The sequence below is a fragment of the Rhinolophus hipposideros genome (genome assembly GCF_964194185.1).
Source record: "Rhinolophus hipposideros genome assembly, chromosome: 6".
In the NCBI taxonomy this organism is placed as follows: Eukaryota; Metazoa; Chordata; class Mammalia; order Chiroptera; family Rhinolophidae; genus Rhinolophus; species Rhinolophus hipposideros.
This window is the reverse complement of record NC_138052.1, coordinates 33862001-33885085: the sequence shown is the minus strand read 5'-3', so window position 1 is coordinate 33885085 and position 23085 is coordinate 33862001. Positions and strand designations below refer to the sequence as shown.

General features: G+C 33.8%; 1 protein-coding gene across 4 annotated transcripts in view; it reads right to left on the bottom strand.

Moving 5' to 3' along the window:
- The window catches only part of GALNT13 (polypeptide N-acetylgalactosaminyltransferase 13), a 456823-nt gene that overhangs the window by 249796 nt on the left and 183942 nt on the right, over window positions 1-23085 (bottom strand). For all 4 annotated transcript variants that reach the window (XM_081052352.1, XM_081052350.1, XM_081052353.1 and 1 more), the window contains exon 4: window positions 21182-21350. In XM_081052352.1, the coding sequence (XP_080908478.1) occupies window positions 21182-21350 (169 nt within the window). The remainder of the gene's footprint in view (window positions 1-21181; window positions 21351-23085) is intronic.

The window sequence follows — 23085 nt, the reverse complement described above, 5'->3', positions numbered from 1 at the left end:
CAAATTAACAAAATAATAGGGATTATTAAATATGATTTGCTCGGGAAAAATAATGGTTATTAAAACAACATTAAAATGAAATAATATCAGCTCTAGTATTCAAAAGACCTTATGATAATTCTTTTTAATATCCAGAGACGTTTTAATCAAGCATATGAGAAGCAATATAGTTAGGGTGACAAGAAGAATGTGCTTATTTCCCCAAGACTAAAAAACATTTCCATGATAACAGACATTTAGCAAGAAAAATGTGATAATCTGTTCTAGTCAACAATTAAAAATGAGAGCAAAAACAAAAATAAAAGTTCCACTTTAACAATTGCTTAGAATTAAAAAAAAAAAAAAGCTTTATTTCTCAATGCCAAATTGACAAAGCTAATATACCAAAAGTCAATGTCCTTTTGAGGACAACCAAATGTCCTTACCAGAGGAAAAGATAAATTGGTTATACCTTCAAATAAATCTAGTAAAAGTCAAATATTCTTACTAGTCTTGATTAAAAACTTCCTTTGACTACAAGAATTATTTTAGACCAGTTAATGTTTGTTATTTAAACTTTAGGTGTGTCCACTCCATTAAATGCTTTCCAACATGCTCATAAAACTTGAACTTAGAAAATCCTGAGATTTATCTCCCTGAATTTCTTACTTAATAATACCCCTTATGTCCCATATTTCCCCCATTTCTCGGTACATTTTGACTCTAAAGATTGGCGTCTACTTTCTGTTTGGCCCCGCTTATTTTGCCCCTATGTGAGAAGTATGTAGTCTCGTTCAGCAATTCCACATCCTCTTAACATGAATACTGACTAGCATTTCATGAAGAGTTTGCAAACACTCCGAGGCACTGTCCCGATGGAACTACTGTTAGACTGTCCAACTTGTAAGTGTAGATACTGAAACTGCACAATTTCAATGCACCTTAAATTCTCTTTCCAAAGACAACAAGCCAAGAACAGCATACATTGTAAACTTATTGTAATTAAATTATGTCTGTCTAATTTAAGTTCAAAGAACATTTTTATTGGGAATGGTCATTTGAAATTGACCCTCAAAACCCCTTGTGGAGCATTTTCTCTTTATTTAAACAAGTAAACTTAGCTAAAACTCAGTTTTTCAGGAATCCAGATTCATATTTGATGCTCAAAACAAAGGACAAGTAAAATTAAAACTCACTTGATTATCTTAACACGTGTACGTATGTTTGTGTATATTTCATCTTGTATGGATCACAAATGTCATGTCTACTAAACAAGTATCAGGATGGCAAATAATTAATATTAATCTCATAACAGTGTTATCAGCACCCACAATTTACCACTACTTCCACAAATGGATTATATCATTAGTGATACACAGCAGGCCAGAAGTACAAAACGCTCCAGTGGAACAATATCGAAATAGCTGACAAAGCAAGCTGTGAAGCTGAGAAACAATTTAGCACTTATGTGTTCATACTTCACTGGCGCTGCCTTAATAAGATATCCGGGAGTTTCAGAATGTCCAAATTAGACAGACATTTGTGAGGCAAAAAAAAAACTAGGTGTGTATCTTGCCTGTCTGTTATAATTATTAACTACACGGTCTAGGGGAAGTCAATTAATCTCTCAATTATTTTTTATTTCCCATCTGTGAAATGGGATTGTTAACTGACTTGCCAAGTCATGAGCTGTTTGTAGTTCAGTTGAGATGTAGGACATGAAACCATTTTATAGACTGAAAGCAAACAAATCTAATCCCAGAGAGTTCCCTGCTTTACTTTCTCCTGTCTCCCTCATTAACCACAAATGAATGTCATGTAATCCTTCTTATGCCTCCTCCTTTGATTCTAATGTACAAAATAAGTGGCAACACTGCCATCTTTGTGGAGCATTTTCTCAAGTCTGATGAGATTTTGCTTCCTGGCAATTGCTGTCAGTTTGGTTCAAATAAACTCATAGAAGACTTTTTCTTAGGCTGGATGTTCTTTCGTTGACAACACATATTATGTTTCAAGTTTTAGGGAAATGGTGGGAGGCACGTGCAAAGCAGGACCAGGTCCTGGGCATGAGGTAGTGTTAACCCCTTCCTACTCAGATGGCATTATAGCTCCGCTCAGTGGTGTGCTGGAGCTGGCTAGTACCAGCTCTCACGAGCTGATTAGTGCATGGAACTCTCCACTTCACCTGCAGTGATGTCAAGTCGGTACCCTAAAACCCATGCGTGTGTGTCTATGTGTGTGTGTATACACATATACTCAAATATACATGCATGCACATGTATATACTTACACTTTAAAGATTATTTCTGTCTATTTATATATTGAAATGCAGAAGCTAACATTAATATCCCCAACTTCATTCTAATACCACAGGGTCATTCTAGCTTTTCCCTTTCTATGTTTTCATCTCTCTTTTGTGACAGTAAAAAGCCTGGCTTATTTGATCTGTCTCAATGTATGCAACCAATCTCCCATCACCCTAGTCATTGTCCCCATCCAAATGAGCTCTGAATCTCAGCAGCAGGACGCTACTCCAATCCTGTGTGATCAGCTTCCTCCTCCCACACACGCTCTGTCATGGAGGTCTGGACTCCCCTGCCACGTAGCAGCTCCCCTCACCCTGCCCAGGTTCCACCATCCTTCCCAGGGCCAGCTCCTACATGGACATGGACAACTGACACCCAGCCCACAGGTCAAATACCTGTCCCCGTGCACTGATGTCCTGCACTCCTGACTTGGTTTGAAACCACAAACTGGCTGGCCTCCCTGTGAAAGCACTCTTCATCTCACTCGGGCACTAATATCCCCTCTGGGACGCCCTCCTATGAGAATGCCTTCTCATGCTGTTCAGGTTCTGACCTGCCAGGCTAGGCCACTTCCCATGGGACTGCCATCCTACACTTGCACAGAGTCTTCTTATACTCCATGCATACCTGCCTTTCTCCCAGGACTCTCCTTGCCCCTGCTTAGGCTCTGATGCTCATGTGGTTGCTCTCCTCATACTCTACAGGTTCTGACACCTTCAGCCACACATGATGTCTTCCTCACCCTGCATGGCTCTGATTGGCTGACCACGGCCTGTCCCCCATGCTCAGCCTCGCCTCATGACTTCTAGCCAGAAATGTTGAAGAAGAGGAATGGAAGGAAAGAGGAGAGGGAAAAGGCTTAGCTTTATTTTGAATGTGGAGAAGTTTGTGGTTATCACTCCCAAAAGCTCAAATAAGAGACTGCCTTTTCTTTCTAACCTTTCAGACATGTAAACTAATTCCTAAAATGTGCTTAATGATCAAAAGCATAATTAGTACTAAAATGCCTCTATCAGCCCTAGCATATTTTTTTTTAAAGTTTCTCTGTGTTTGTTGGACAAACAGATAAGTTGACCATGCTGACTTTTCTAATACAGTGTTTCTTATGTCCTTGTCACTTTTCCTCAACTACAATGTAAATACCACAATGGCATGAAACGTGTCTAACTCATATTTGCAATCACAATATCTGACACAATTCCTGGCACCTGGTAGGCCGGAAAAATACTTAGTGAACAAGTAATTTGAGTTCTTAGAATGGTCTTTCGGAACAAATAGAAAGCTATTTTATTTAGGCTTGCGAGACTTCAGAAGAAACTGGCTGCATACCAGACCTACATCATGGTATCCAAACTTCTCACACAAAGCTTTAAATAATACCTGTCAAGCAAAACGTGCCTCTGCCCAACACTCTGTCGAGCTCCTAATCAATTGAAAAACTTCTGCTACCTGTGGAGTTTGACCCACTGATATCCTTTCCAGTGAGTTCTTCTCATAGACTTTCTCTTTGTGTAATTTTCCTCTCAGCTTGGAACCCAGGTCTTGGTTTAATTTCACTTTCTCTAGCCAAAAACTACAATCAGTGCCCCTGGTGATATTTCTTTTATACTCCCTCTTCGTCTAACAGAAAGATCCCAACTATCCCTTGAATTCTCTCACTATATTAGAACTCTATGTTTTATCTTATCCCAGAAAGTTATTCTGCTGATTCTGAATACTCATAAAACTTAAGGATTAAAAAGGAACCAAAAAAATCCTCAAATAATAAAATGTAAATAAGTATTCATTCACAGCTTTCTCAACCATATCTTAAAATGATTAAATACCCAATTCAATATTTCCACCTTTTTAAAGCCGATTTTGTTTTTAGTTTGCTGATATAATAAAACTAAGTGTAAGCATGTACATATGTCCCAGTTAATTATTAATCTCTGAAAATTGTGACATTACCTACTGAATGATAAAGAGAGAGAGACAGAGAGAGAGAAAGAGAAACTCTAAACAGGATCTTTCTTTAAAGTAAAACAATCAAATAGGAGGATTCCTTCCAAATTTATTGATGCTTTTTTGTTTTGATAGAGAAGAGGCAAATATCCCCAAATAAAAATATCAAACTTTAGATTCACATCTGTTAGATTATTTTCTTCAAGTCCTTAAAGAGTAATATTTTTATTAATCTTTCTTTCACACTAACATTTATTTAAAATACAAAAAAAAAAAATTAAAAACTTTCTACTATTTCCATTCATTTTCCTTTTTTCCTTTATCTTTTGGAACTGTTTTGAGACAGTGGACACAATTTTCATTAATATGATTTTCACTTGGATTTTAGTTTTTCAAAGAGTATATGCATTAATTTGTTCAATATATATATAAATATTGAGTATAGACTATGTGTCAGCTACATTGCCAGACATTAATATAATAAAAAAAAATCAGACTGAACCCATTTTCTTAGGATTTACTATAAATCAATGAAACTTTTCAGTTTTGATAAATAACACGGTCGACTTTTTTCCCCAAAGGTTTTGACTTTGCAAATTCTAAATTTGGATATGTTCTCTGTGTGTGTGTGTGTGTGTGTGTGTGTGTGTGTGTGTGTATGTATACAAATCCTAAATTTAAACTACTAGTATTTGAGGCTGATACATCATGTGCCTTCTTATGTTCCTTATGAATAACTTTTCAATATTAAAATTACATAAATCTTTTGAGTAGATAAACTAAATAAATATTTTAGCTAAATATAATAGGTCTTTAGTCAATAAAGTTCCTATTCCTGAACTCTGAGCCTTATATTTTGTTTTTCAGAATACCCACATTTTAGTTTTTTATATGTTTTAATGAACTTAACATCTCTTTCCTTTGAACAATAGGTACCTCAAGCCATGCTTACCTTTGTTAAAAAAATATTTTTAGTTGTTTAAATCATAGAAATATTAAGTATTTAAACTTCAACTACAAATCTCAACCATAGTGTAACACAGAAATGGAATATTATACATGTTCTTTGTATATTTCAGTTATATTCAAGTCATTCATCATCCAAAGATCAACTTTTTGACCATGTTATGGTAATGTAACTCTATCTCCAAATCTGCTTTAAAATACTGAGAATTTTTGGATTCATAGCTTCTTTCCACTACCAAATTTAAACTTGTTTTCTGCCTTATGTGTTGAAATATCAAAATAATTTTATACAATGTCTATACTATGTCTGTGTTGTTGCCTACTAAAAAGTTTTATAAAATAACCCAGCATCTATAATTCAGTATTGTATAAAATTCCTTATGCTATCTGCTATGCCAAGTAGTCTAATGATCTTCATTAGGCAGAGATTACAGCTTAGCAAAATCTTCACTTTAAGAAGAAATCTTAGAGCTTAAAGGGATTTTGGATTATATCAAGGTAAATGCATTTATTTTATAAATGAAAAACCAAGACCTATGGAATGTAAATGATGCAACCTAGGACACTAATTAGAGGAGAAAACCTTTTTGAAGGTTTTCTGAATTCTTATACAATGCTATTTTCTTTATTCTCAGTTTAAAATAGGCATTTCTGTGTGCCACCACTTAACTTCCACCAATTTTTACTAACTTCCCATTGTTAAGATCTTGCTCTTCAGAAAACTCACTTTAAATTAACTATTCCTGTTCCTAGGATACCTTCACACATTGTTACGGAATGGACACAGTTGTAAGCTAAATAATATGTCCACATAAAAACCTGTACTTGGATGTTTATAGCATCTTTATTCATGATATCAAAACTTGGAAGCAATCAAGATGTCCTTCAGTAGGTGAATGGATAAATACGCTGTGGTACATCCAGACAATGGAATAGTATTCAGTGCTAAAATTAATGAGCTGTTGAGCCATGAAAAAACATGGAGGAAACTTAAATGCATATCAGTAAGTGAAAAAGAGACAATCTAAGAAGGCTACATACTGTATGATTCCAATAGCATGACATTATGGAGGAGGCAAAACTATAGAGACAGTAAAAAGGTAAGTGGTTGCCAGGGGTATGGGTGCGTGGGGAGGGAGGATTGCACAGGTGGAGCACAGAGGATTTTTAGGGCAGTGAAACTACTCTGTATGATATTATTAATATAATGATGGATACAAGTCAATATACTTTGTCCAAACCCATAGAATTTACAAAAGCCAGAGTAAACCTTAATTTAAACTATGGACTTTGATTGATTAGGGTACGTAAGGTAAGTTTGTTGTAATAAATGGTGATGGGGGCTGCTGGTAATGGGGCTGACTATGCATGTTTGCAGCCAGCGGATAGATGGGAAATCTCTGTATTTTACTCTTAAGTTTTCTGTAAATCTAAACTGCTCAATTTTTTTTTCCTTTTTATGTTACAACAAGTAAAAACAAAAAAGAATTTGAAGGAACACAATCACCTTAGATATTAAGTATAAAATGGAAAATTGCACCAAAGAATGCACAGCCCCCAACTATTGTATGTCAAGTGGAAAACACCACGTGATCACACAGCCACCACAGCCTGGGTGTCAAATAGACAACAACTATTTGATGAATAGTGGTGAGATGAATAGTGGAACATTCGTGTTTTCAAAGAATGTGGGTGAAGACACACTTTTGTCATTTTTTAAGAAATGATTTTGGGAAACCCAGCTAACCACTGTAAGTGATAATGATGACACTAACTCATTTTATGTTTTGTGTATTGAGTGTATTAATATATTTAAGTAGGAAATATAAGTCACAATAATGGTCATAGTAATTGTATACAAGGGTCACTATAAATACAATAAGGACAGTGTGAAATCTATTCATGTATTTAAAGGTGGCACCGAACTAACACTTTCGTCATTATAATTTCATGAAGGTGAACCTAACAGCCTGACAACATACATTTTTTCGTTGATATTTTTAAGCATAGTGAGGACGGGAACCTTGTGTCACTTAATCAACTCTGTCTCTTTAACTAACCATGTTCTTTGTAAAACACAAATATTCAATGCCTGTGTAAAAAATAAATTTCTCTGTTAGGAAATACCATTTTGTCTATCCCCTAAATCATTAAAAACAAATATTATAGTTGTGTCGCCTCCACCAAGTTGTCCCAGAAAGCGTCTGCCACAGCCAGGTTATTACTGAAATGTGCATCTCATGTGTACGTGGCTTTCAGCGTCCTGTTTTCTGGGCTGCAGTTTTGTGACACAGTCTATTAAGCACACAGTTGAAGCCATTTACTCCTTTTAAAATCACTCACAGCTGAACTGACTCTCAGATGACTGAAACTGTTTATGAAAGGCACTAAATGTCTTTTTAAAAGTTATATTGTTTTGGAATTGTACACGACACAAAAACTGAATGCTTAAATCCACATTCCCCCACATACATACGTTGGTGGTTCTTCCATCAATACAAATGTCTTTATTACTTAAATTCTAGGTACATGAAAACTTTTCTCCCTCAAATCCAGTTTGTTTGTTTGTTTGTTTTGTTTGTTTGTTTGTGTTACAGAGTATTTATGTTAGGACGTATAATCACAACAAGATGCTTAAAAAAATTACTTGATTCTGTTATGTTGCTCAGCCTTATCTTGTCTTATAACCTGATCCTCTTGGCTGTAACAAGAGCTTCTAATAAAAACATTGAAAAAAATGTTCTTCCAAGTGTGATTTGCTGCTGCGTAGTTTTCATTGTCAAAGGTAGTAAACATTTAAAGGTCTTATCTCATCCTATATTTTCCGGATTCTTGGGATAGGATTGACCAATTTTTCCTTCCACCCCCTGTGCTACTCTGATCATTATTTATCTACTACCCTCTGGCTTTCTTCATTTGAAGTCAACACCATCTGTCTCAGCCACCCACTTAATCATTCTTGTTGTTCCCTCTTGTCCCCAGTCCTACCACAATGCATATCAATTTTGGATTCCCTAAAATAATACCACTGCAAGACTCACATTTATTTTTCATTTTACTCCAGGGTCCACTTCAATCATCTGGTTTGGAGATGCATTCGGCAATAACTTCTAGATGCCTTAAATATTGTAGACATATCCATTCTAGTTGAATATTCATTAATAGTATGGTACACATTCATTGGACTTTGAGTACACTTTCATTAAATAAGACATACTGTAGCATTTCATATATATATATATATAATGCCTGCCCTTTATGATCTCAATCTTCTTACCATTGCCCTGCTCTAAACATATTTCAGTAATCTCTGTCTTCTCAAGGAACTCAAGTAAGGAACATCAGGAAGAGTGGAATTTTGGAGTCAGACAGCCTTGTACAAATTCTGGCTTTGCAACTTTTTCACATTTACTGTCTGATAACAGATAAATGTGGATAGGTATAATGGAATAAGAAAAATAATTTTTCTTGGAATTTCATCAAGTCTTCAAATTGAAGCCAGCTAGTGTTAAGTAACACCAGTTCTAAAAGAAACTGCTGGGATAATAGCAGAAGAGAATTCAAAGCACTGGGTATGTGGTAGTATTTCCTACATCTGGTGCAATGGAGAAAAGTACCAATCACTTATCAAGCCAAATGACAGAGATCTCAAGATATCTGAAGATACCTGTTTTCAGAGACTGACGGTCTTTGAGAGACGAGCATCATATTTTTTGAATAGATGTTATTGGCTGTGAAGTGGTAACCTGAAATGATGCTTTGGACCATTACAGAATGCAATGAGAAAATACTTGGAGAACTGGGACTTGATCTCCCCAGTGTTTACAGACACGCAAGGCAAGAAGCATCCTAAAGGATTCTGCAAGGTGTGGGTGGGAAAAAGTCACTGGGTGGAGAAGTGCATTTTCACCTTTTTGTGTGGCATGGAGCCACACATTTCTTAGGACAAGTGGGCATGATAGGAGGTAGCTGGCTCAAGGCTTCTCAATGGGGTTGTCCTCTTTAGAGCTGTCTGTTGAGGCATGGGGCCCCAGAAACAAATGTTTCAGTAATGTATTGCCAGAAGCAGGAACTGAGTGGGGGAATTGAAATAAGTCAGCTGGAAGTCTTTCATCCATGTTGGCAATTGTATCACAACAAAGTTTCCAAAATGCCCCTCACTAAAAATAAAAACGTGGATGCTTGCCACACTGGAGAGTATGATGGCCACATATTATTAGCCAAAAAACTAATAAATGGATGGACCATTTACCATTTGAGAATGAATCTACTAGCTTAAGATGGCGAGAAAATTGTAGATAAGTCATTGAAAGCTTGGAAAGGAAAAACTGACAGCAACCTCAGAAGAAATTATGGGTAAAAGCTGTCTCCAATAGTTCAGCCCAAATAAAAATGTCTCCTCCTTTTCCTTAATTATAAAATGGGATTAATGTCATTTGTTTTTTTAAGCCTAACTTGAATCTGGGAGAGGAGGACTAAAGATTAAGAATTTATAAGCAAAGTGATTTGCACCTAGTTGTTTCTCAATCAATGGAAGCTAAAAAACAGACCCCCAACTTCAAAGGTAATCATTTGTTAGTCCTCTCTTCAGTATTACTAAATTCCAACTACTTCAGTTTCGTTCTAATCTTTTTTTTTCTTTTTTTTTTTTTTTTTTACAGAGCACTCTTTAGTAATTCTCAACATTAGACCATTTTCCATTTATGTTTTCTCCTTATTCTGCTCCAAGCTAGACTATCCTGTGGGGGGTGGGTGGGGGAATGATAAGAATGCTAACTTCGCTTAATACAAATCTACACTTCTTTCATCATGGTAGTATCCCTCTAAAAACTGGTAACAGCTCTCTTTTGATTACAAAATCACAGTCAAACTTTTCTGCCTGTCACATCCTCTATGTATTATCAGAAAATATATCATCATGCATTAATTTATAAATTCCCTTAACAAATATTTACTGAGTACACACCATACAGCAGAAACACTTCTCAGAGGTGGGGATACACCAAAGCATACAACATAGAAAGACCTCTGCATTCAATGAACTTATGGGGAGGACACAGATAATAGAGAAGATAAATTAAGTAAAACATACTTCAGGCAGCCAGGAGGATATAGGAGAAAAATAAAACTAAGAAAGGAGATAGAACATATCAGGAGTGGGTGTAATTTTATATAATGTGGTCAGGAAAGACCTCAGAGAGGATGTGACTTTTAAGTAAAGACATTGAAAGGAAGGGAGCAAACCATGTGAATATTCAGGGAATAAACATCCCAGGAAGAGGGAATCAAAAGTGTAAAATCCCTGAAGTGGTAGTGTTCTTGGCATGTTCTAGTGTCCATCCACACCTGGAATTGAGTAAGAAAGTGGGTGAGCACCACCCCAGAATATGGGAGAAGTAATAGAAAACCAGGCCATGTAGTTTGTAGGGCAGTGAAAGGACTTCGGCTTTTTCACTGAAGGAGATGCAAAGCATGGGAGAGATTTAAGCAAAGTAGTAGCAAAAACTGACATTATTTTAATAGGATCACTCTGAGTATAATTATGTTGTTCAGAGACTGTAGGGTACCAAAGGAAGAAGAAAAATACAAACTAACCAAAAATAAACAAACAAAAACAAACCTAGTAGGTTACTACAATAATTCAGGTGAAAAATATTGGTAGTTTGGACTAAGATGGTAGCAGTGGAGATAAGAGCTAATATTTTGAATTTGCTGGTGTGTCAGATGTGGATTGCAAGAGAACGAGGGTGCTCAAACAACTTTAAGGTTTGGCATGAGCAACTAGAGGAATAGAGTTTCCATTTCTTAAAATGAAGTTGTCTTGTACACCTGAAACTAATAAATAAAAAAAAAAAAAATGAAGAATTCTATGAAAAAGGCAGGCATTGTGGGTACTATCAGTTGCTAAGTTTTGGAAATGTTAAGTTTCACATAAATATTAGACATTCAAGTGAAGATATCAATAACCTTGTGAAATTTTCAATTCTGAATGTTAGGGGAAAGTCTGGATGAGAGGCTGAAATTATATTTAAAATGAAGAGACTGCATGAAATTACCAAGGGAGGGAGTGCTGACAGAAAACAGACCAGCTCCAAGGATTTACCCATAGGACATACCTATGTTTCGAGGTTAGGAAGAAGAAAAGTCATCGGCAAATAACAAAGAGAAGAAATGGCCATGGAAGTATGAAAAAATTAAGATAAAATAGTGCCTTGAAAGCCAAGTGAAAAATGTGTTTCAGAAAGAAGATAGAAATCAACTGTGTCAAATTATGCTAATAGCTCAAGAAATATGAGAACTAAGAATTCAAGAATAAACAGAACAACACAGGGATCACCGGGGACCTTGCAAGAACAGTTTTGCTGGCATTACGGGGCTTAAAGTTAACTAAAGTGGGTCTAGGATGAAAGGGAGGTGAAGAGTGGTTAAAGATAGTGAATATTGCCAATTCTTTTCAGAAGATTTTAAACAAGAAAGGAAGTGGATATACTCGTATCTGTACAGACAGAAGTGCTGTCTATAGAGGTATTTCGTTTATATACTGGGGGTGCCAAAAAAGTGTATACAAGTGGACACTTTGGTCAACGTTGCTCAAGCAGTAGTTTGCCGTAACCAGAAGTGTCTGGACACTGATGGTAACCACTTTGAGCACCTCTTGTAATTGCAGAAGTCAAACGCAACTTGTATTCATCTTTTGTTATCAGTATATATTATTACAATTCTAATACAGTTTTCTCCTTTTTTAAAATGTATACACATTTTTTGGCACCCTCTGTATTTGCTTTTAAGGGAGAATAAACAGCATGTTTGCATGCTGTTAGGAATAACTCAAGAGAGAGAAAATAATTGATAATTGAAGAGGCAGGGAGCAATGCATTTGAGTAATTAGGAGGGGATGGCATCTGGTGTGCAATAGGTGGGTTGGTTCCAATTAGCAGCATGGGCAATGCATTCATACCAATAGGAAAGAAGGTAGAATATAAAGCCAGAAATGTAAGTAAGGGAGTAGATGTGAGGGTGGGACTAGTGGAGATTTTTTACTATTTGCTTCTCTTATTCTCAGTACAAATAGAGAGTAAGATCATCAGCTGACAGTGAGGATTAGAAAGGAGATATTGGAGCTATGAGGGAAGGGCTAAAATCATGAAATAATAATTTATGAAGTGGAAGTGAGAGCATACAAGGGAAAGGTCATATGATTAATGGACAACATTCAGGGACCTCTTGAGGGCAGTGATCATGACTGTATCAGTAGTCGTCATAATAAATTCACTATTATATTAGATCAGTGTCTTTAACACACCATATAATCATCCTATTTTGTGTATCTCCTCTTCTCTTCCTCCTACTTGGAATCTCTGTGTTCCCCCTTATATTCATATGACCCACATAACTATTCAAGGGCTAATCCATAGTTCATGGTTTTATGAAGCTCTTAGTAACATAACTCTATAGCACGTGTTTTCCACTATTACATTCATTGGTGTTTTCTAGTGTTTGAGAACACATACTGGGATTTATACTGCCTGGATTCAAATAGCACCTGCATGATCTTAGAGAAGTTCCTTAACCTCTTGAGTATTTTTCCGAGTCCATAAAACAAACACAACAAAACATAGGATATAAGTCACGTGGCTCTCACTGAGAATTCCATAAGATAATACAGGTAAACTACTTAATGTGATGTCTGCTACATAGTAAAAATTTAACAAATATTGACAATTAGCTACACTTACTATTATTACAGAATCTATTAATTTATGTATATTAATTCATGGGAGAAAAACATTTTCCTAATCACTATTATGTAAGGTCATTAAAAATAGAAACATTTGCTTTCAAATTTATTACAAAATGCTTATCAGAGAGGAGGCCCTGGATGAATGTTTATGAAACTGAATTTTACTTATTAACTTACATTGTAAAATTTAACTTTATTTTACATAGTATGATGATAAAAATTACTTTATGCTAGATCTTTCCAGTTGAATTTCTTAGAACACCATCTTAAAAACAAACAAACAAAAAAACTATGTCATTAACTATAACCAAATATCTTTGCATGACCTACTAGTGAAAATGTTTCAATCTTATCTATACAGTATCATTACTTAAAAAGAAGAACACATGAAATAAGCAGAAATAATGCCTTTCCTCAAGGGAAAAGTAAAGCAAGACACAACAAATGCTATAAATAAACATACAGTGGAAAATATATTTCTTATCCTAAAATTATACCCATTATTTATAATTGATATATTGCAGGTTGTACTTGGAGTGTACTTAATAAAATTTATTTATTTCTGACATTATTTGCAATATGGTTAATGTGACAAAATTACATAGTGATATTAAGATATTAAATATTAAAATTAAAAGACCAGACACAAATTTTCTCATTTATATAGCAATTATAATTCAGAAAGTGTATTGGCTTTCACAGGAGACTTTGCAAGGTCATGAATATATTAATAACGATACACAATGAGAATTTTCAGACATATGCTAACATCTCCCAAGCCTGTAAAACTGTCTTGGGCAGTTGGATGGCTCAGTTGGTTAGAGTGCAAGCTCTTAACAACAAGGTTGCCAGTTCAATTCCCAAATGGGATGGGCTATGCCCCCTGCAACTAAGATTGAAAACGGTAACTGGACTTGGAACTGAGCTGCGCCCTCCACAAGTGGATTAAAGGACAATGACTTGACTTGGAGTTGATGGGACCTGGAAAAAAACACACTATTCCCCAATATTCCCCCAATTAAAAACAAATACACAAAGAAACAAAAAAAAAAAAAAAAACTATGTTTTACTGTCATGGGTTAAGCTGTATTAACTATGAAATCAAATTCTTCCTCAGCAAAATAACATAGTAAATTGGCATTAGAACAATTTAACATGTCCGTAAGGTACTGATATGTGTACAGAAAATACCTGTCCATGGGAAAAAATATTAAGGAAGAATTTTATACAGAAGTCAAATATTCCTTTCACATGTGATTTTTCTAGCAATACCAGAGCTAAATGCTTTCTTAAATTGAATCAATCCGCAAATCTTAAGAACCATCTTTACTTTTTAAATTACATTTCTTTCATATGGTAAGAAAAAAAGGAAAAAACAAAACAAAACTACACATTTTAACCACAAAGACTACTTTCAAGGGCCAATTTTAGAAATAGTAGAATAACAATTTTTTTTAAAATTGCATTTTACCCAATTATGCTAACACTGTACAGATAAAAGTAGCATGGATTTCACAAAGAAGAAACAGAAAATGAGAATATTAATTGGATTTTTGATCTCTCTTCCTCATCTTTTCTTTTCAATTTGAGAATTACTACAACTTTCATATGTTGACAAAAACTTTGCCTGTAAAGATAACAATAGTTTCTATAATATTCTGACTTACCTAACGTGCACATGTGTGGAATTAATCTCACTACCCAGATTAAAAGTGTATTTAAGTATGCCTCCGTGTGAGTAACTGCAGGGACATTTACATTTTGTGAGCATTTGGTGATTGTGACACCACAGGAACCAGTACATGTGGTTTGGACCCACAAACTACGCAGCAGAAGGAAGTGGTAAACCACTACAACGTTTTCTTTTCTTATTCTCCTTTATTCCCTTTTTTCTTTCTTTTGTTTTACCTAGAAAACCCTATGATCAATAGTCCAAAATGACGCATGAGCTAGTGCTAAAAGATGAAACTCTCAGGTTGGAAAGCACTCCATTATTAGGAAAGAGCAGAGACCAAGTACAAATAGTCTTTGTGCTAATAATGCAACTAGACCAAAGCCCGAAGGACAACTGGTGGCTGATGAGCACGAAGTTGGAAAAAATGTTTTCTCTACCCTCTTAGGTTTTGTCTCTAGAACCTGCGAATTAAGTTGACAAAAGAAAGCGTAACAGGAGACAAGGCATACAGATTTATTTGATGTAAACATTTTGGGTTTTATGTAGATGAAAGCCTGCATAGAAAATAAATGAAGATTCAAAGAAATGGTTAAACTCCTGCACTTAGATATCATTTTAACAAAGGGTGATAAATTGCGGATAAGTGACAAGACATAAGAAAAAAGTTCCTGGGCTTCTAGGTGTGATAAAACGTGGGCAGAAACAAATACGGGGGTAATGGAAGGTAAGGGTTATTTAGTAAGGTTTAGTTCATGTAGAGTCATTTCAGCACCATCTTCATCTCCAGTGATAAAAGTTGTCATCATCCCCATCCTAATTCAAGAAAGGAGACACCTTCAAGAGGGAAATATATGCCTCCTTTCAGGCAGCTTTACTTGTGTTTGCTTTTTCTCAGTTATCTTCAGTTCAAAACAATCTTTATGTCAAAGTGGTATATTTGGGGGTGGCGTATTCTGATCCCCTTCAGACTTAACACTACTAAACTATATACTTTCAAATAGTTAAGATGGTAAATTTTATGTCATGTATATTTTACCACAATTTTAAAAACTCAAAGTAATAGTGTCAGAAATTAAGTAAGGAGACTGTTGAGGGGGAGTCCAAGTGTAAATAGTTATGCAACCAGCTTTCTGTATACAGTAGCAAACAAATATGTCCCTGAGAACATAGCTAGTAATGTTTAACTCAACCTTCTCCTTTAAAAGAAAATTTACAGTGTAACAGTATTATTACTGTAGATAACAATACCTATAATTTCCATAATCTTCAAATATGTGTGTGTGTGTGTGTGTGTATACTTGCATACATAATCACACCTAGACATTCTAACACATCTCTTTTCATGTGGGTAGTAAAATGAATTCCACACATGAGCATATTGTATAAATCAAGTTATTATAAAAATTATTATCTTCACGGGCAAAAATATTGCCAATATATGAAAACTGTATTAATTCTCAAACTGAAAAAGATGTGGAACAGAGATCAGAAATCCAATTAATATTCTCATTTTATATTTCTCCTTTGTGCACTCAATGTTACATTTCTCACATTTTAATTTATGAGAAAGGCGATCCATATAAATGGACAGGTACATTTATGAGATTTAGCACAGAAAATAATAAAGTAATAGTGTCAGAAATTAAGTAAGGAGACTGTTGAGGGGGAGTCCAAGTGTAAATAGAGTTATGCAACCAAGATTTAGCATGGTTTATTTCTATTTTATGTAGTAAATAAACTCTTTGCCTTTGAGGGCAACTTATTCAGAATTTGTATTCTACTGCTCTTTTTCCACTAATAATGCAAGACTGCCAGGGTTGCTTTTTGTGTGTGTGGGTTTTTTTTTGTTGTTGTTTTTCTTTCTCTTTATCAGCTAGAAACTGTGCATATGTAAGAAGCAGTTATTTGGTCTATGATATAAATAGCTGAAATAAATTTCCTATTTCCTCATTTTTCCCTGATGAAATATATTTAAATGTCAACTGCATTATAACCTTCAAATAACTCAGTACCAGAACTTGAAGTGCTATTAAATGTCTGAATATAAGTAAATGCTAAAGAATGCTAACATTTTGCTTTAATTGCCCATAGCATTTTTAAAATAAATATTCACCCAATAATCATTGTTAATTTCTTATTCAAAATAATTACAGAGTAAAGGGAGAAGCTGATTGCTTAAAAAGTAACCTTCCTAGATTAAAAAAGGAAACTAACGCATACTAGAATTCCACAGAATGCCAATAATAATATATATTAAAATTTCACTAGGAACTCAGCACAATTCTATTCTATTTGTCACTTTTGCAATTAATGGTGTGTTTATATAACATTATAGTTAGTTGTTAAGGCAAATATATTCCTTTCACTCCTTATAGTCAGGGCCTGGTATATCCATTGATGTTTGTTCTCAAAGCTAGCTCTGTATTAGGTAAATGACAAAGATAGGTTGGTTGATTGACTGATTAATTGGTTTAATCAGTGAAAGGAAACTAAGGCTTTGAAAATTAATTACTTATCCAAAATCTGAAAGTAAGCCATAGATATTAAACCTATAAGTTTTAGTTCCTCATCTTGAGATTTTCCCCTTTAATTGTTTGAAAAAAATCTTCACAATGGGCATTTTGTTCCCCTTATTTGTTTTGCATTTAATGGACTAGAATCATATACCCCCCTCACTGATGCTGATCATAGTGATATTTTCTCTACTTCCAGGAAAGCCTAGGGCATAGGGTAACATTACCTACAGAAACTTAGCAAATGAAAATGTGATTTTTGTTGACTTTCATGGAAATAAAATTCAAACACTGTCTTCAAAAATATAACAGACACACAAACACAGATGCATTTATTTACTTAATGTTGTTTTGTTGCTTTTGTATAATCATAGTTTTATATATCCATAGGTCAGTTATATTTCTAGCATTGTCTGTTCCAGGAACCCAGTAAATAATTAACAGTTCTGTGTATTAATAAAAACAAATTATAATATTTAGATGCTTAAGGTCCACTAAATTTAACTCAAGTGTAGGTTTCTCCATAGAAGCTTTCATTCACTACTTTACTCCCTATCCCTTACCATTTTTCATTCCATAATTTGCTCTAAATTTCATGAAGCAAAGTCTTAATTTTGTTTACTGCTATATCCCCAGCACACAAAACAGTACATGGTACATATTAGCATATTGGTGCTAAAAATCATGCTTTTAATATCTTTTAATAGTTTTTTTATTTTTATTTTTATTTTGGAACCTCTCTCTCTCTCTCTCTCTCCCTCCCTCCCTCCCTCCCTCCCTCCCTCCCTCCCTCCCTCCCTCCCTCCCTCCCTCCCTCCCTCCCTCCCTCCCTCCCTCCCTCTCTCTCTCTCTCTCTCTCTCTCTCTCTCTCTCTCTCTCTCTCCAAATGGAATTGTAACAGCTATATGCCATGTCAGAGGGATAGTAGATTGGGGAGGAGAGTTATCACTTTGTGAGAAGTGAAATGTCTACCTATCACATTGTTTTGTACACCTGAAACTAAAAAAACAAAAACAAAAAAAACTTATGTAGAAAACTAAACAAAATGACATTTATTTACTAGCTTTCTGACAATAGAAATATTTAAGCCATATTCTTAAATCCAAAATATATAAATTTATAAAATCTTAGGCCCATAATTGATGAGAAATATACTAACAATCCTTAAGGCTGATGCATCACATATCAGGTTAATAATGCTTTTTCTCAAAGTTCTGACTCAGAATTTTAAGGCATTCTTTTTTTTTTTTTTTTATGGAGGATGGGCAAAGGAAGGAAAGGCTTGGTTACATCTATCTGGAATTATATATATATATATATATACAGACTTTTATACATATATACAGACTTCAAAAAGAATCCCAGACACAGAGGACCTTCAAGAAAGTAAGAAATGCAGTAAGGCCTTTAGACTGACTGCACTTAATATATCCAAGTTCCATGATTATTTATGGTACAATTATATCATGTCTCTTAAGTAATTAAAGGTTACATATAAATGTATTACGAATATTAATAAATTAAATATACTAAGCAAATAAGTAAATTAATATATTTATACATCCCTGGGGATGGATATTCCAGAACTTAACTTCAATTTGTCCTGATGTCTCATCACAATTGCCTCCAAGAAAAACTATCTAGTCTCTTCTCTGTGAAAACATGAGGTATTTAATTAGATTTATTCCTCTGAAAACATCCTCAAATATTTGTAGATTGATATTAAAGCCAAACACAACATTAAACTATTTGGACAATTTTCTGAATTCAGTTGAGTCAGTTTAAGAGTATGTTTTAATAAAATATGCTAAGATATTTAAATGAATTAACTGTTTGGGCAGTGCAGACAATTTCTAAATAAATATCAACTCAAGTTTTCCACTTAATAAATTAAGCTTTTTAAAAACTAATTATTTGTGAACTCTCTCTTTTTCTATTGCATATAATTTATATCAGTAATCATTAAAGCTAGCTTAATGTGTACATGTATCCCTTTAAAATATAACTACTGAAAAATTGAACTGTAATACCAACATTAAAAAAAAATGTTCTCTACATCAAATGAGTATTAACAGATTTTGACATCTTTTAAATAACAGTTTGTATATCTGATTCATGGGGTGTTTTTCAACATTTGTTCCCAGGCAGTCACACAATTGAGTCATTCAAGATGACTTGCAAATGTCTCCAGTGAAATTCATGTACTCTTTATGATTTGCCTAGGACATTTGGATGGCATTTATGTTTTTCTGTTGTGTTACTGATAGCATACACTGTGGTGTAACATAAAAATAAAATAGAAAATAATTTATTTCACTAATATTATTTCATAGACTATTTGCAAAATCTCAAAATTCAAGCAATAGAATTCACAATAGCATGGCATTTTGTGTACGTTTTACTACTAAGCAATTTGAATCCTTCATTTATAAAATGTTAAATTGTTCCATGGTTTAAGGTTTAATTATTCAAGTACTTAATATCTTAGGCAATTTTTAAAAAAGGATATAGCACTGGCTACCAATATGTTAAATGGCTCCTCAATGAAAATTCCAATTTTTTTTAAGTGACGGGTCTCTACTAAAACAATGATTACCTTAATAATCCCAGATATGACATAAAATTTAATTTATTTATGTTCTGAAATGTGAAAACGTTTTTCTTTTAAATTTGAACTAGTGTTACATACTTTCCCTGAATACCTAAGTATCACATTTACCCATTTTATCCCAGCACAGTGTATAAAACAAAGTAATAAATGCAACATCATAACGTTAAAAACTTAGCATCAAAAATACTCAAATTATTCAGAAGAATATACTTATTGTGCTTTTTAATATGCAATGTTTCTATATACATACAAACATACGCAAATGTGGACAGAATTACCTATAAAATTATTTAGGACTTTGGAAGGCACAAATGTAATGTTTGGTGTTTTAACCATTTGCTGGGGACCAAAAATATCCATAATACGTAGTTACTTACGGTTTTCTAGAGAGAGACGTTTTAAAAGCATACAAGAGTGTACACAAACCAGTCATCTAGCTACCAAACGAACCTTCTGACAAACCTGCCCCACAATCTCAATAAGGTTTTGGCTACTCTATTTTGGTCTTATTTGAAGTAATTAAGAAAGAAGGAAAAAAAATCACATTTTCTAACATGTTGTCAACATCGCTATACTACTAATGTAATAAAACCCATATATGTGGCAAAATTTATTTGCATTAACTATGATTTTGTTGAATATAGAAAATGTCATTACATGTCTAAAAGAACAACTTCTATTTGCATAGAACTGTGCTGTGCAGAATACCTGCAAACTTGGATCTTTTCTAAAATCTCAGGCAATATCTTTCTGAATGCCAAGAGTTTGCTTTACAAAGATTATATATGAGGATGACAATACTGCCAATAAACATTCTATTGTTTACGATATCGATTTAAAATATGTTCAACTGTCTAGAGCTTGGCTTAATCACATACAACTTGAATTTTTCAACTTAATTTTTCATGCAGAATTATTTCCAAGTGAATATTTCCTCCATGGCCGATAATTGGGTAGTCTAATTATAAACAGCAGCATAAATTGCCAGAACCCACAATAAATAATTTTTTAAAGAGTCAAAGAATCATACAGGCAATTGGCCACTTTTACACTGGTATAGCATAGCACAGAGTTTTTCAAAGCAATGTGTAAGAGTTTTGTGTGTAGGCAAGAAAATAACCTACAAAGAGCATGTTTGTTCTATATTTGGCAAGATAAAGCAAAGCAAAACAAACCAAAAAAATCTCATGAAGAAAAACTTGTTAGGCTTGTCTGTTCTGCAGTGTTTGTTGTTTTTTATTTTTTCAAATAACATATTTTGCTCTGCCAGAGAAGAAACTAGTTTATACTTCTCATCATCTCATCTTATCATATGCATACCCAGTAAATTCTTGCTAATGCATAGTTATTAAGAATCACACAATTCTAGAACTGAAATAATATGAGTTAACTAAAGTTCTGAGATATTCTGAAATATATAAGATTATATAACACGTGTGAACTCACCCTTCTAATCTTACATCCGGCAGACTTCTGTTAAGGGCAATCAAATCACTGGCCATAAGGTTAAACTGATTGATTTTAAACAGTTCTTTCATTTTCTCCTGGTCATCTTTAGGAATCACCACAGCTTTGCCCATTTCTCCTGGCCCTTCTTGGTTTCTTGAAATAACAGCTGTAAGACACACACAGGTACATATACGTACACACATACAGTTAATGAACTGAATAAATAAACTCATGTATTGGATTTGATCCACAAGTATATTACATATATACTGGTTTAATAATGCAATCATCAAATCTTTATTGCTTATTTACAAACCATACACTAAAGAAACAACCTATTGTATTATTTTTTATTTTTTTATTATTTTTAATATTATTTTTTATACTTTAATTTATTTTGACATTCAATATCATTTTATATTAATTTCATGTATACAGCATAGTGGGTAGACATTTATGCAATTTAAGAAGTTATTCCACTGACTAGTCTAGTACCCACTGGCACTATGCACAGTTATTACCATACTATTGACTATATTCCCTATGCTTTACTTTACATACCCATGACTACTTTATAACTACCAATTTGTACTTCTTAATCCCTTCACCTTTTTTACCCTACTCCCAGACACCAAGAAACAACCTATTTTAATTAACTCAATTATGCATCTTGTCTTTCAAGTCTAGACATATAATAAGACCTGACAAATCTGAGACTTAATAATTATGTGATACAAAATATCAAAATGTAAAACTTTTTTGACATATATTTTAATATATTTATTGAATAGGAATGAAGTAGAGCATTGAGCAGACCAATTTATGCAAAATAAAAGAATACTTTTGAAAATATACCAAGGTTAATTTATTTTCACATCCAGTTAAATGTTTTGATAGTTCACATATCTACTGCCATTATACCTCTATAAAAACAAGCAAGATTGATAATCTTTTACACCTATCGCAATTTGATTCCTTTGTGAAAGCATTTTCAAATAAGTGAAAGGAACTCTCATAGTTGTGACATATAATTCTAAAGGTCAAGTTGAATTTGGAGACTATGTGCTCTATAACCAGAACTTTACAGCAATATCCTGGTCTTAACTGTTTATTAAGAGAACTCAGGATTCAATACTTTGGCTAACGTTCTTACAGTTTCCTCAAGTAATCAGTACACTAATAGCCCTTCCAACTATAAAATACCCGTTTCAATGTGTGTGTGGGGGGGTGCGTGCACACATATGTCTGTATATATGTTAACATATAATAAGACAAGGTTCCAGTCACTCTTAATGTACCTTTAACTTATTCTTCCTAATGATATTAAATTAGTTAAAGTGAAAGGAATGCGGTTCTGGTCTTGACCCCTCCAATGTTTTGCTATATGATGGTTCTTAACACATTAATCTTATTGAATTTAATTTCCACATACTTTAAAGGGCAAATATTTGAACCAGATTATCTTAAAACACTGTACAAACTTAAATGATGTAATTTATGTGAAAATGATTTGTAAATTTTAACATTTCAGAAAATACAAATTCTAAAATAATATAATAATATAGTCAAAGCAAAGATATAACACAATAAGGAAACTCCTCTGCCTTGACCTTCATAATTATAAAACATCAAGACTGGTATTACGAGTACTAATACAGAATTGATCTTCCAGTTGATTTTTTTCTGTGAAAAGTTATCCTCACTTTGAAATAGCATGAGTCAAACTATAAAAAAAGAATAAGCATCTCTAAAGACCTTCAGATATGGACATTAGGAAGGTAATTTATTAACCTGGAAATGGTAAGAACTGGTATTTTTTTTAATAAAAAAAGATATATTCATCCATATCAAACAATTCAAAGTTATCATCTTAAAAGTTCATGAAGAGTCTCATTCACTTT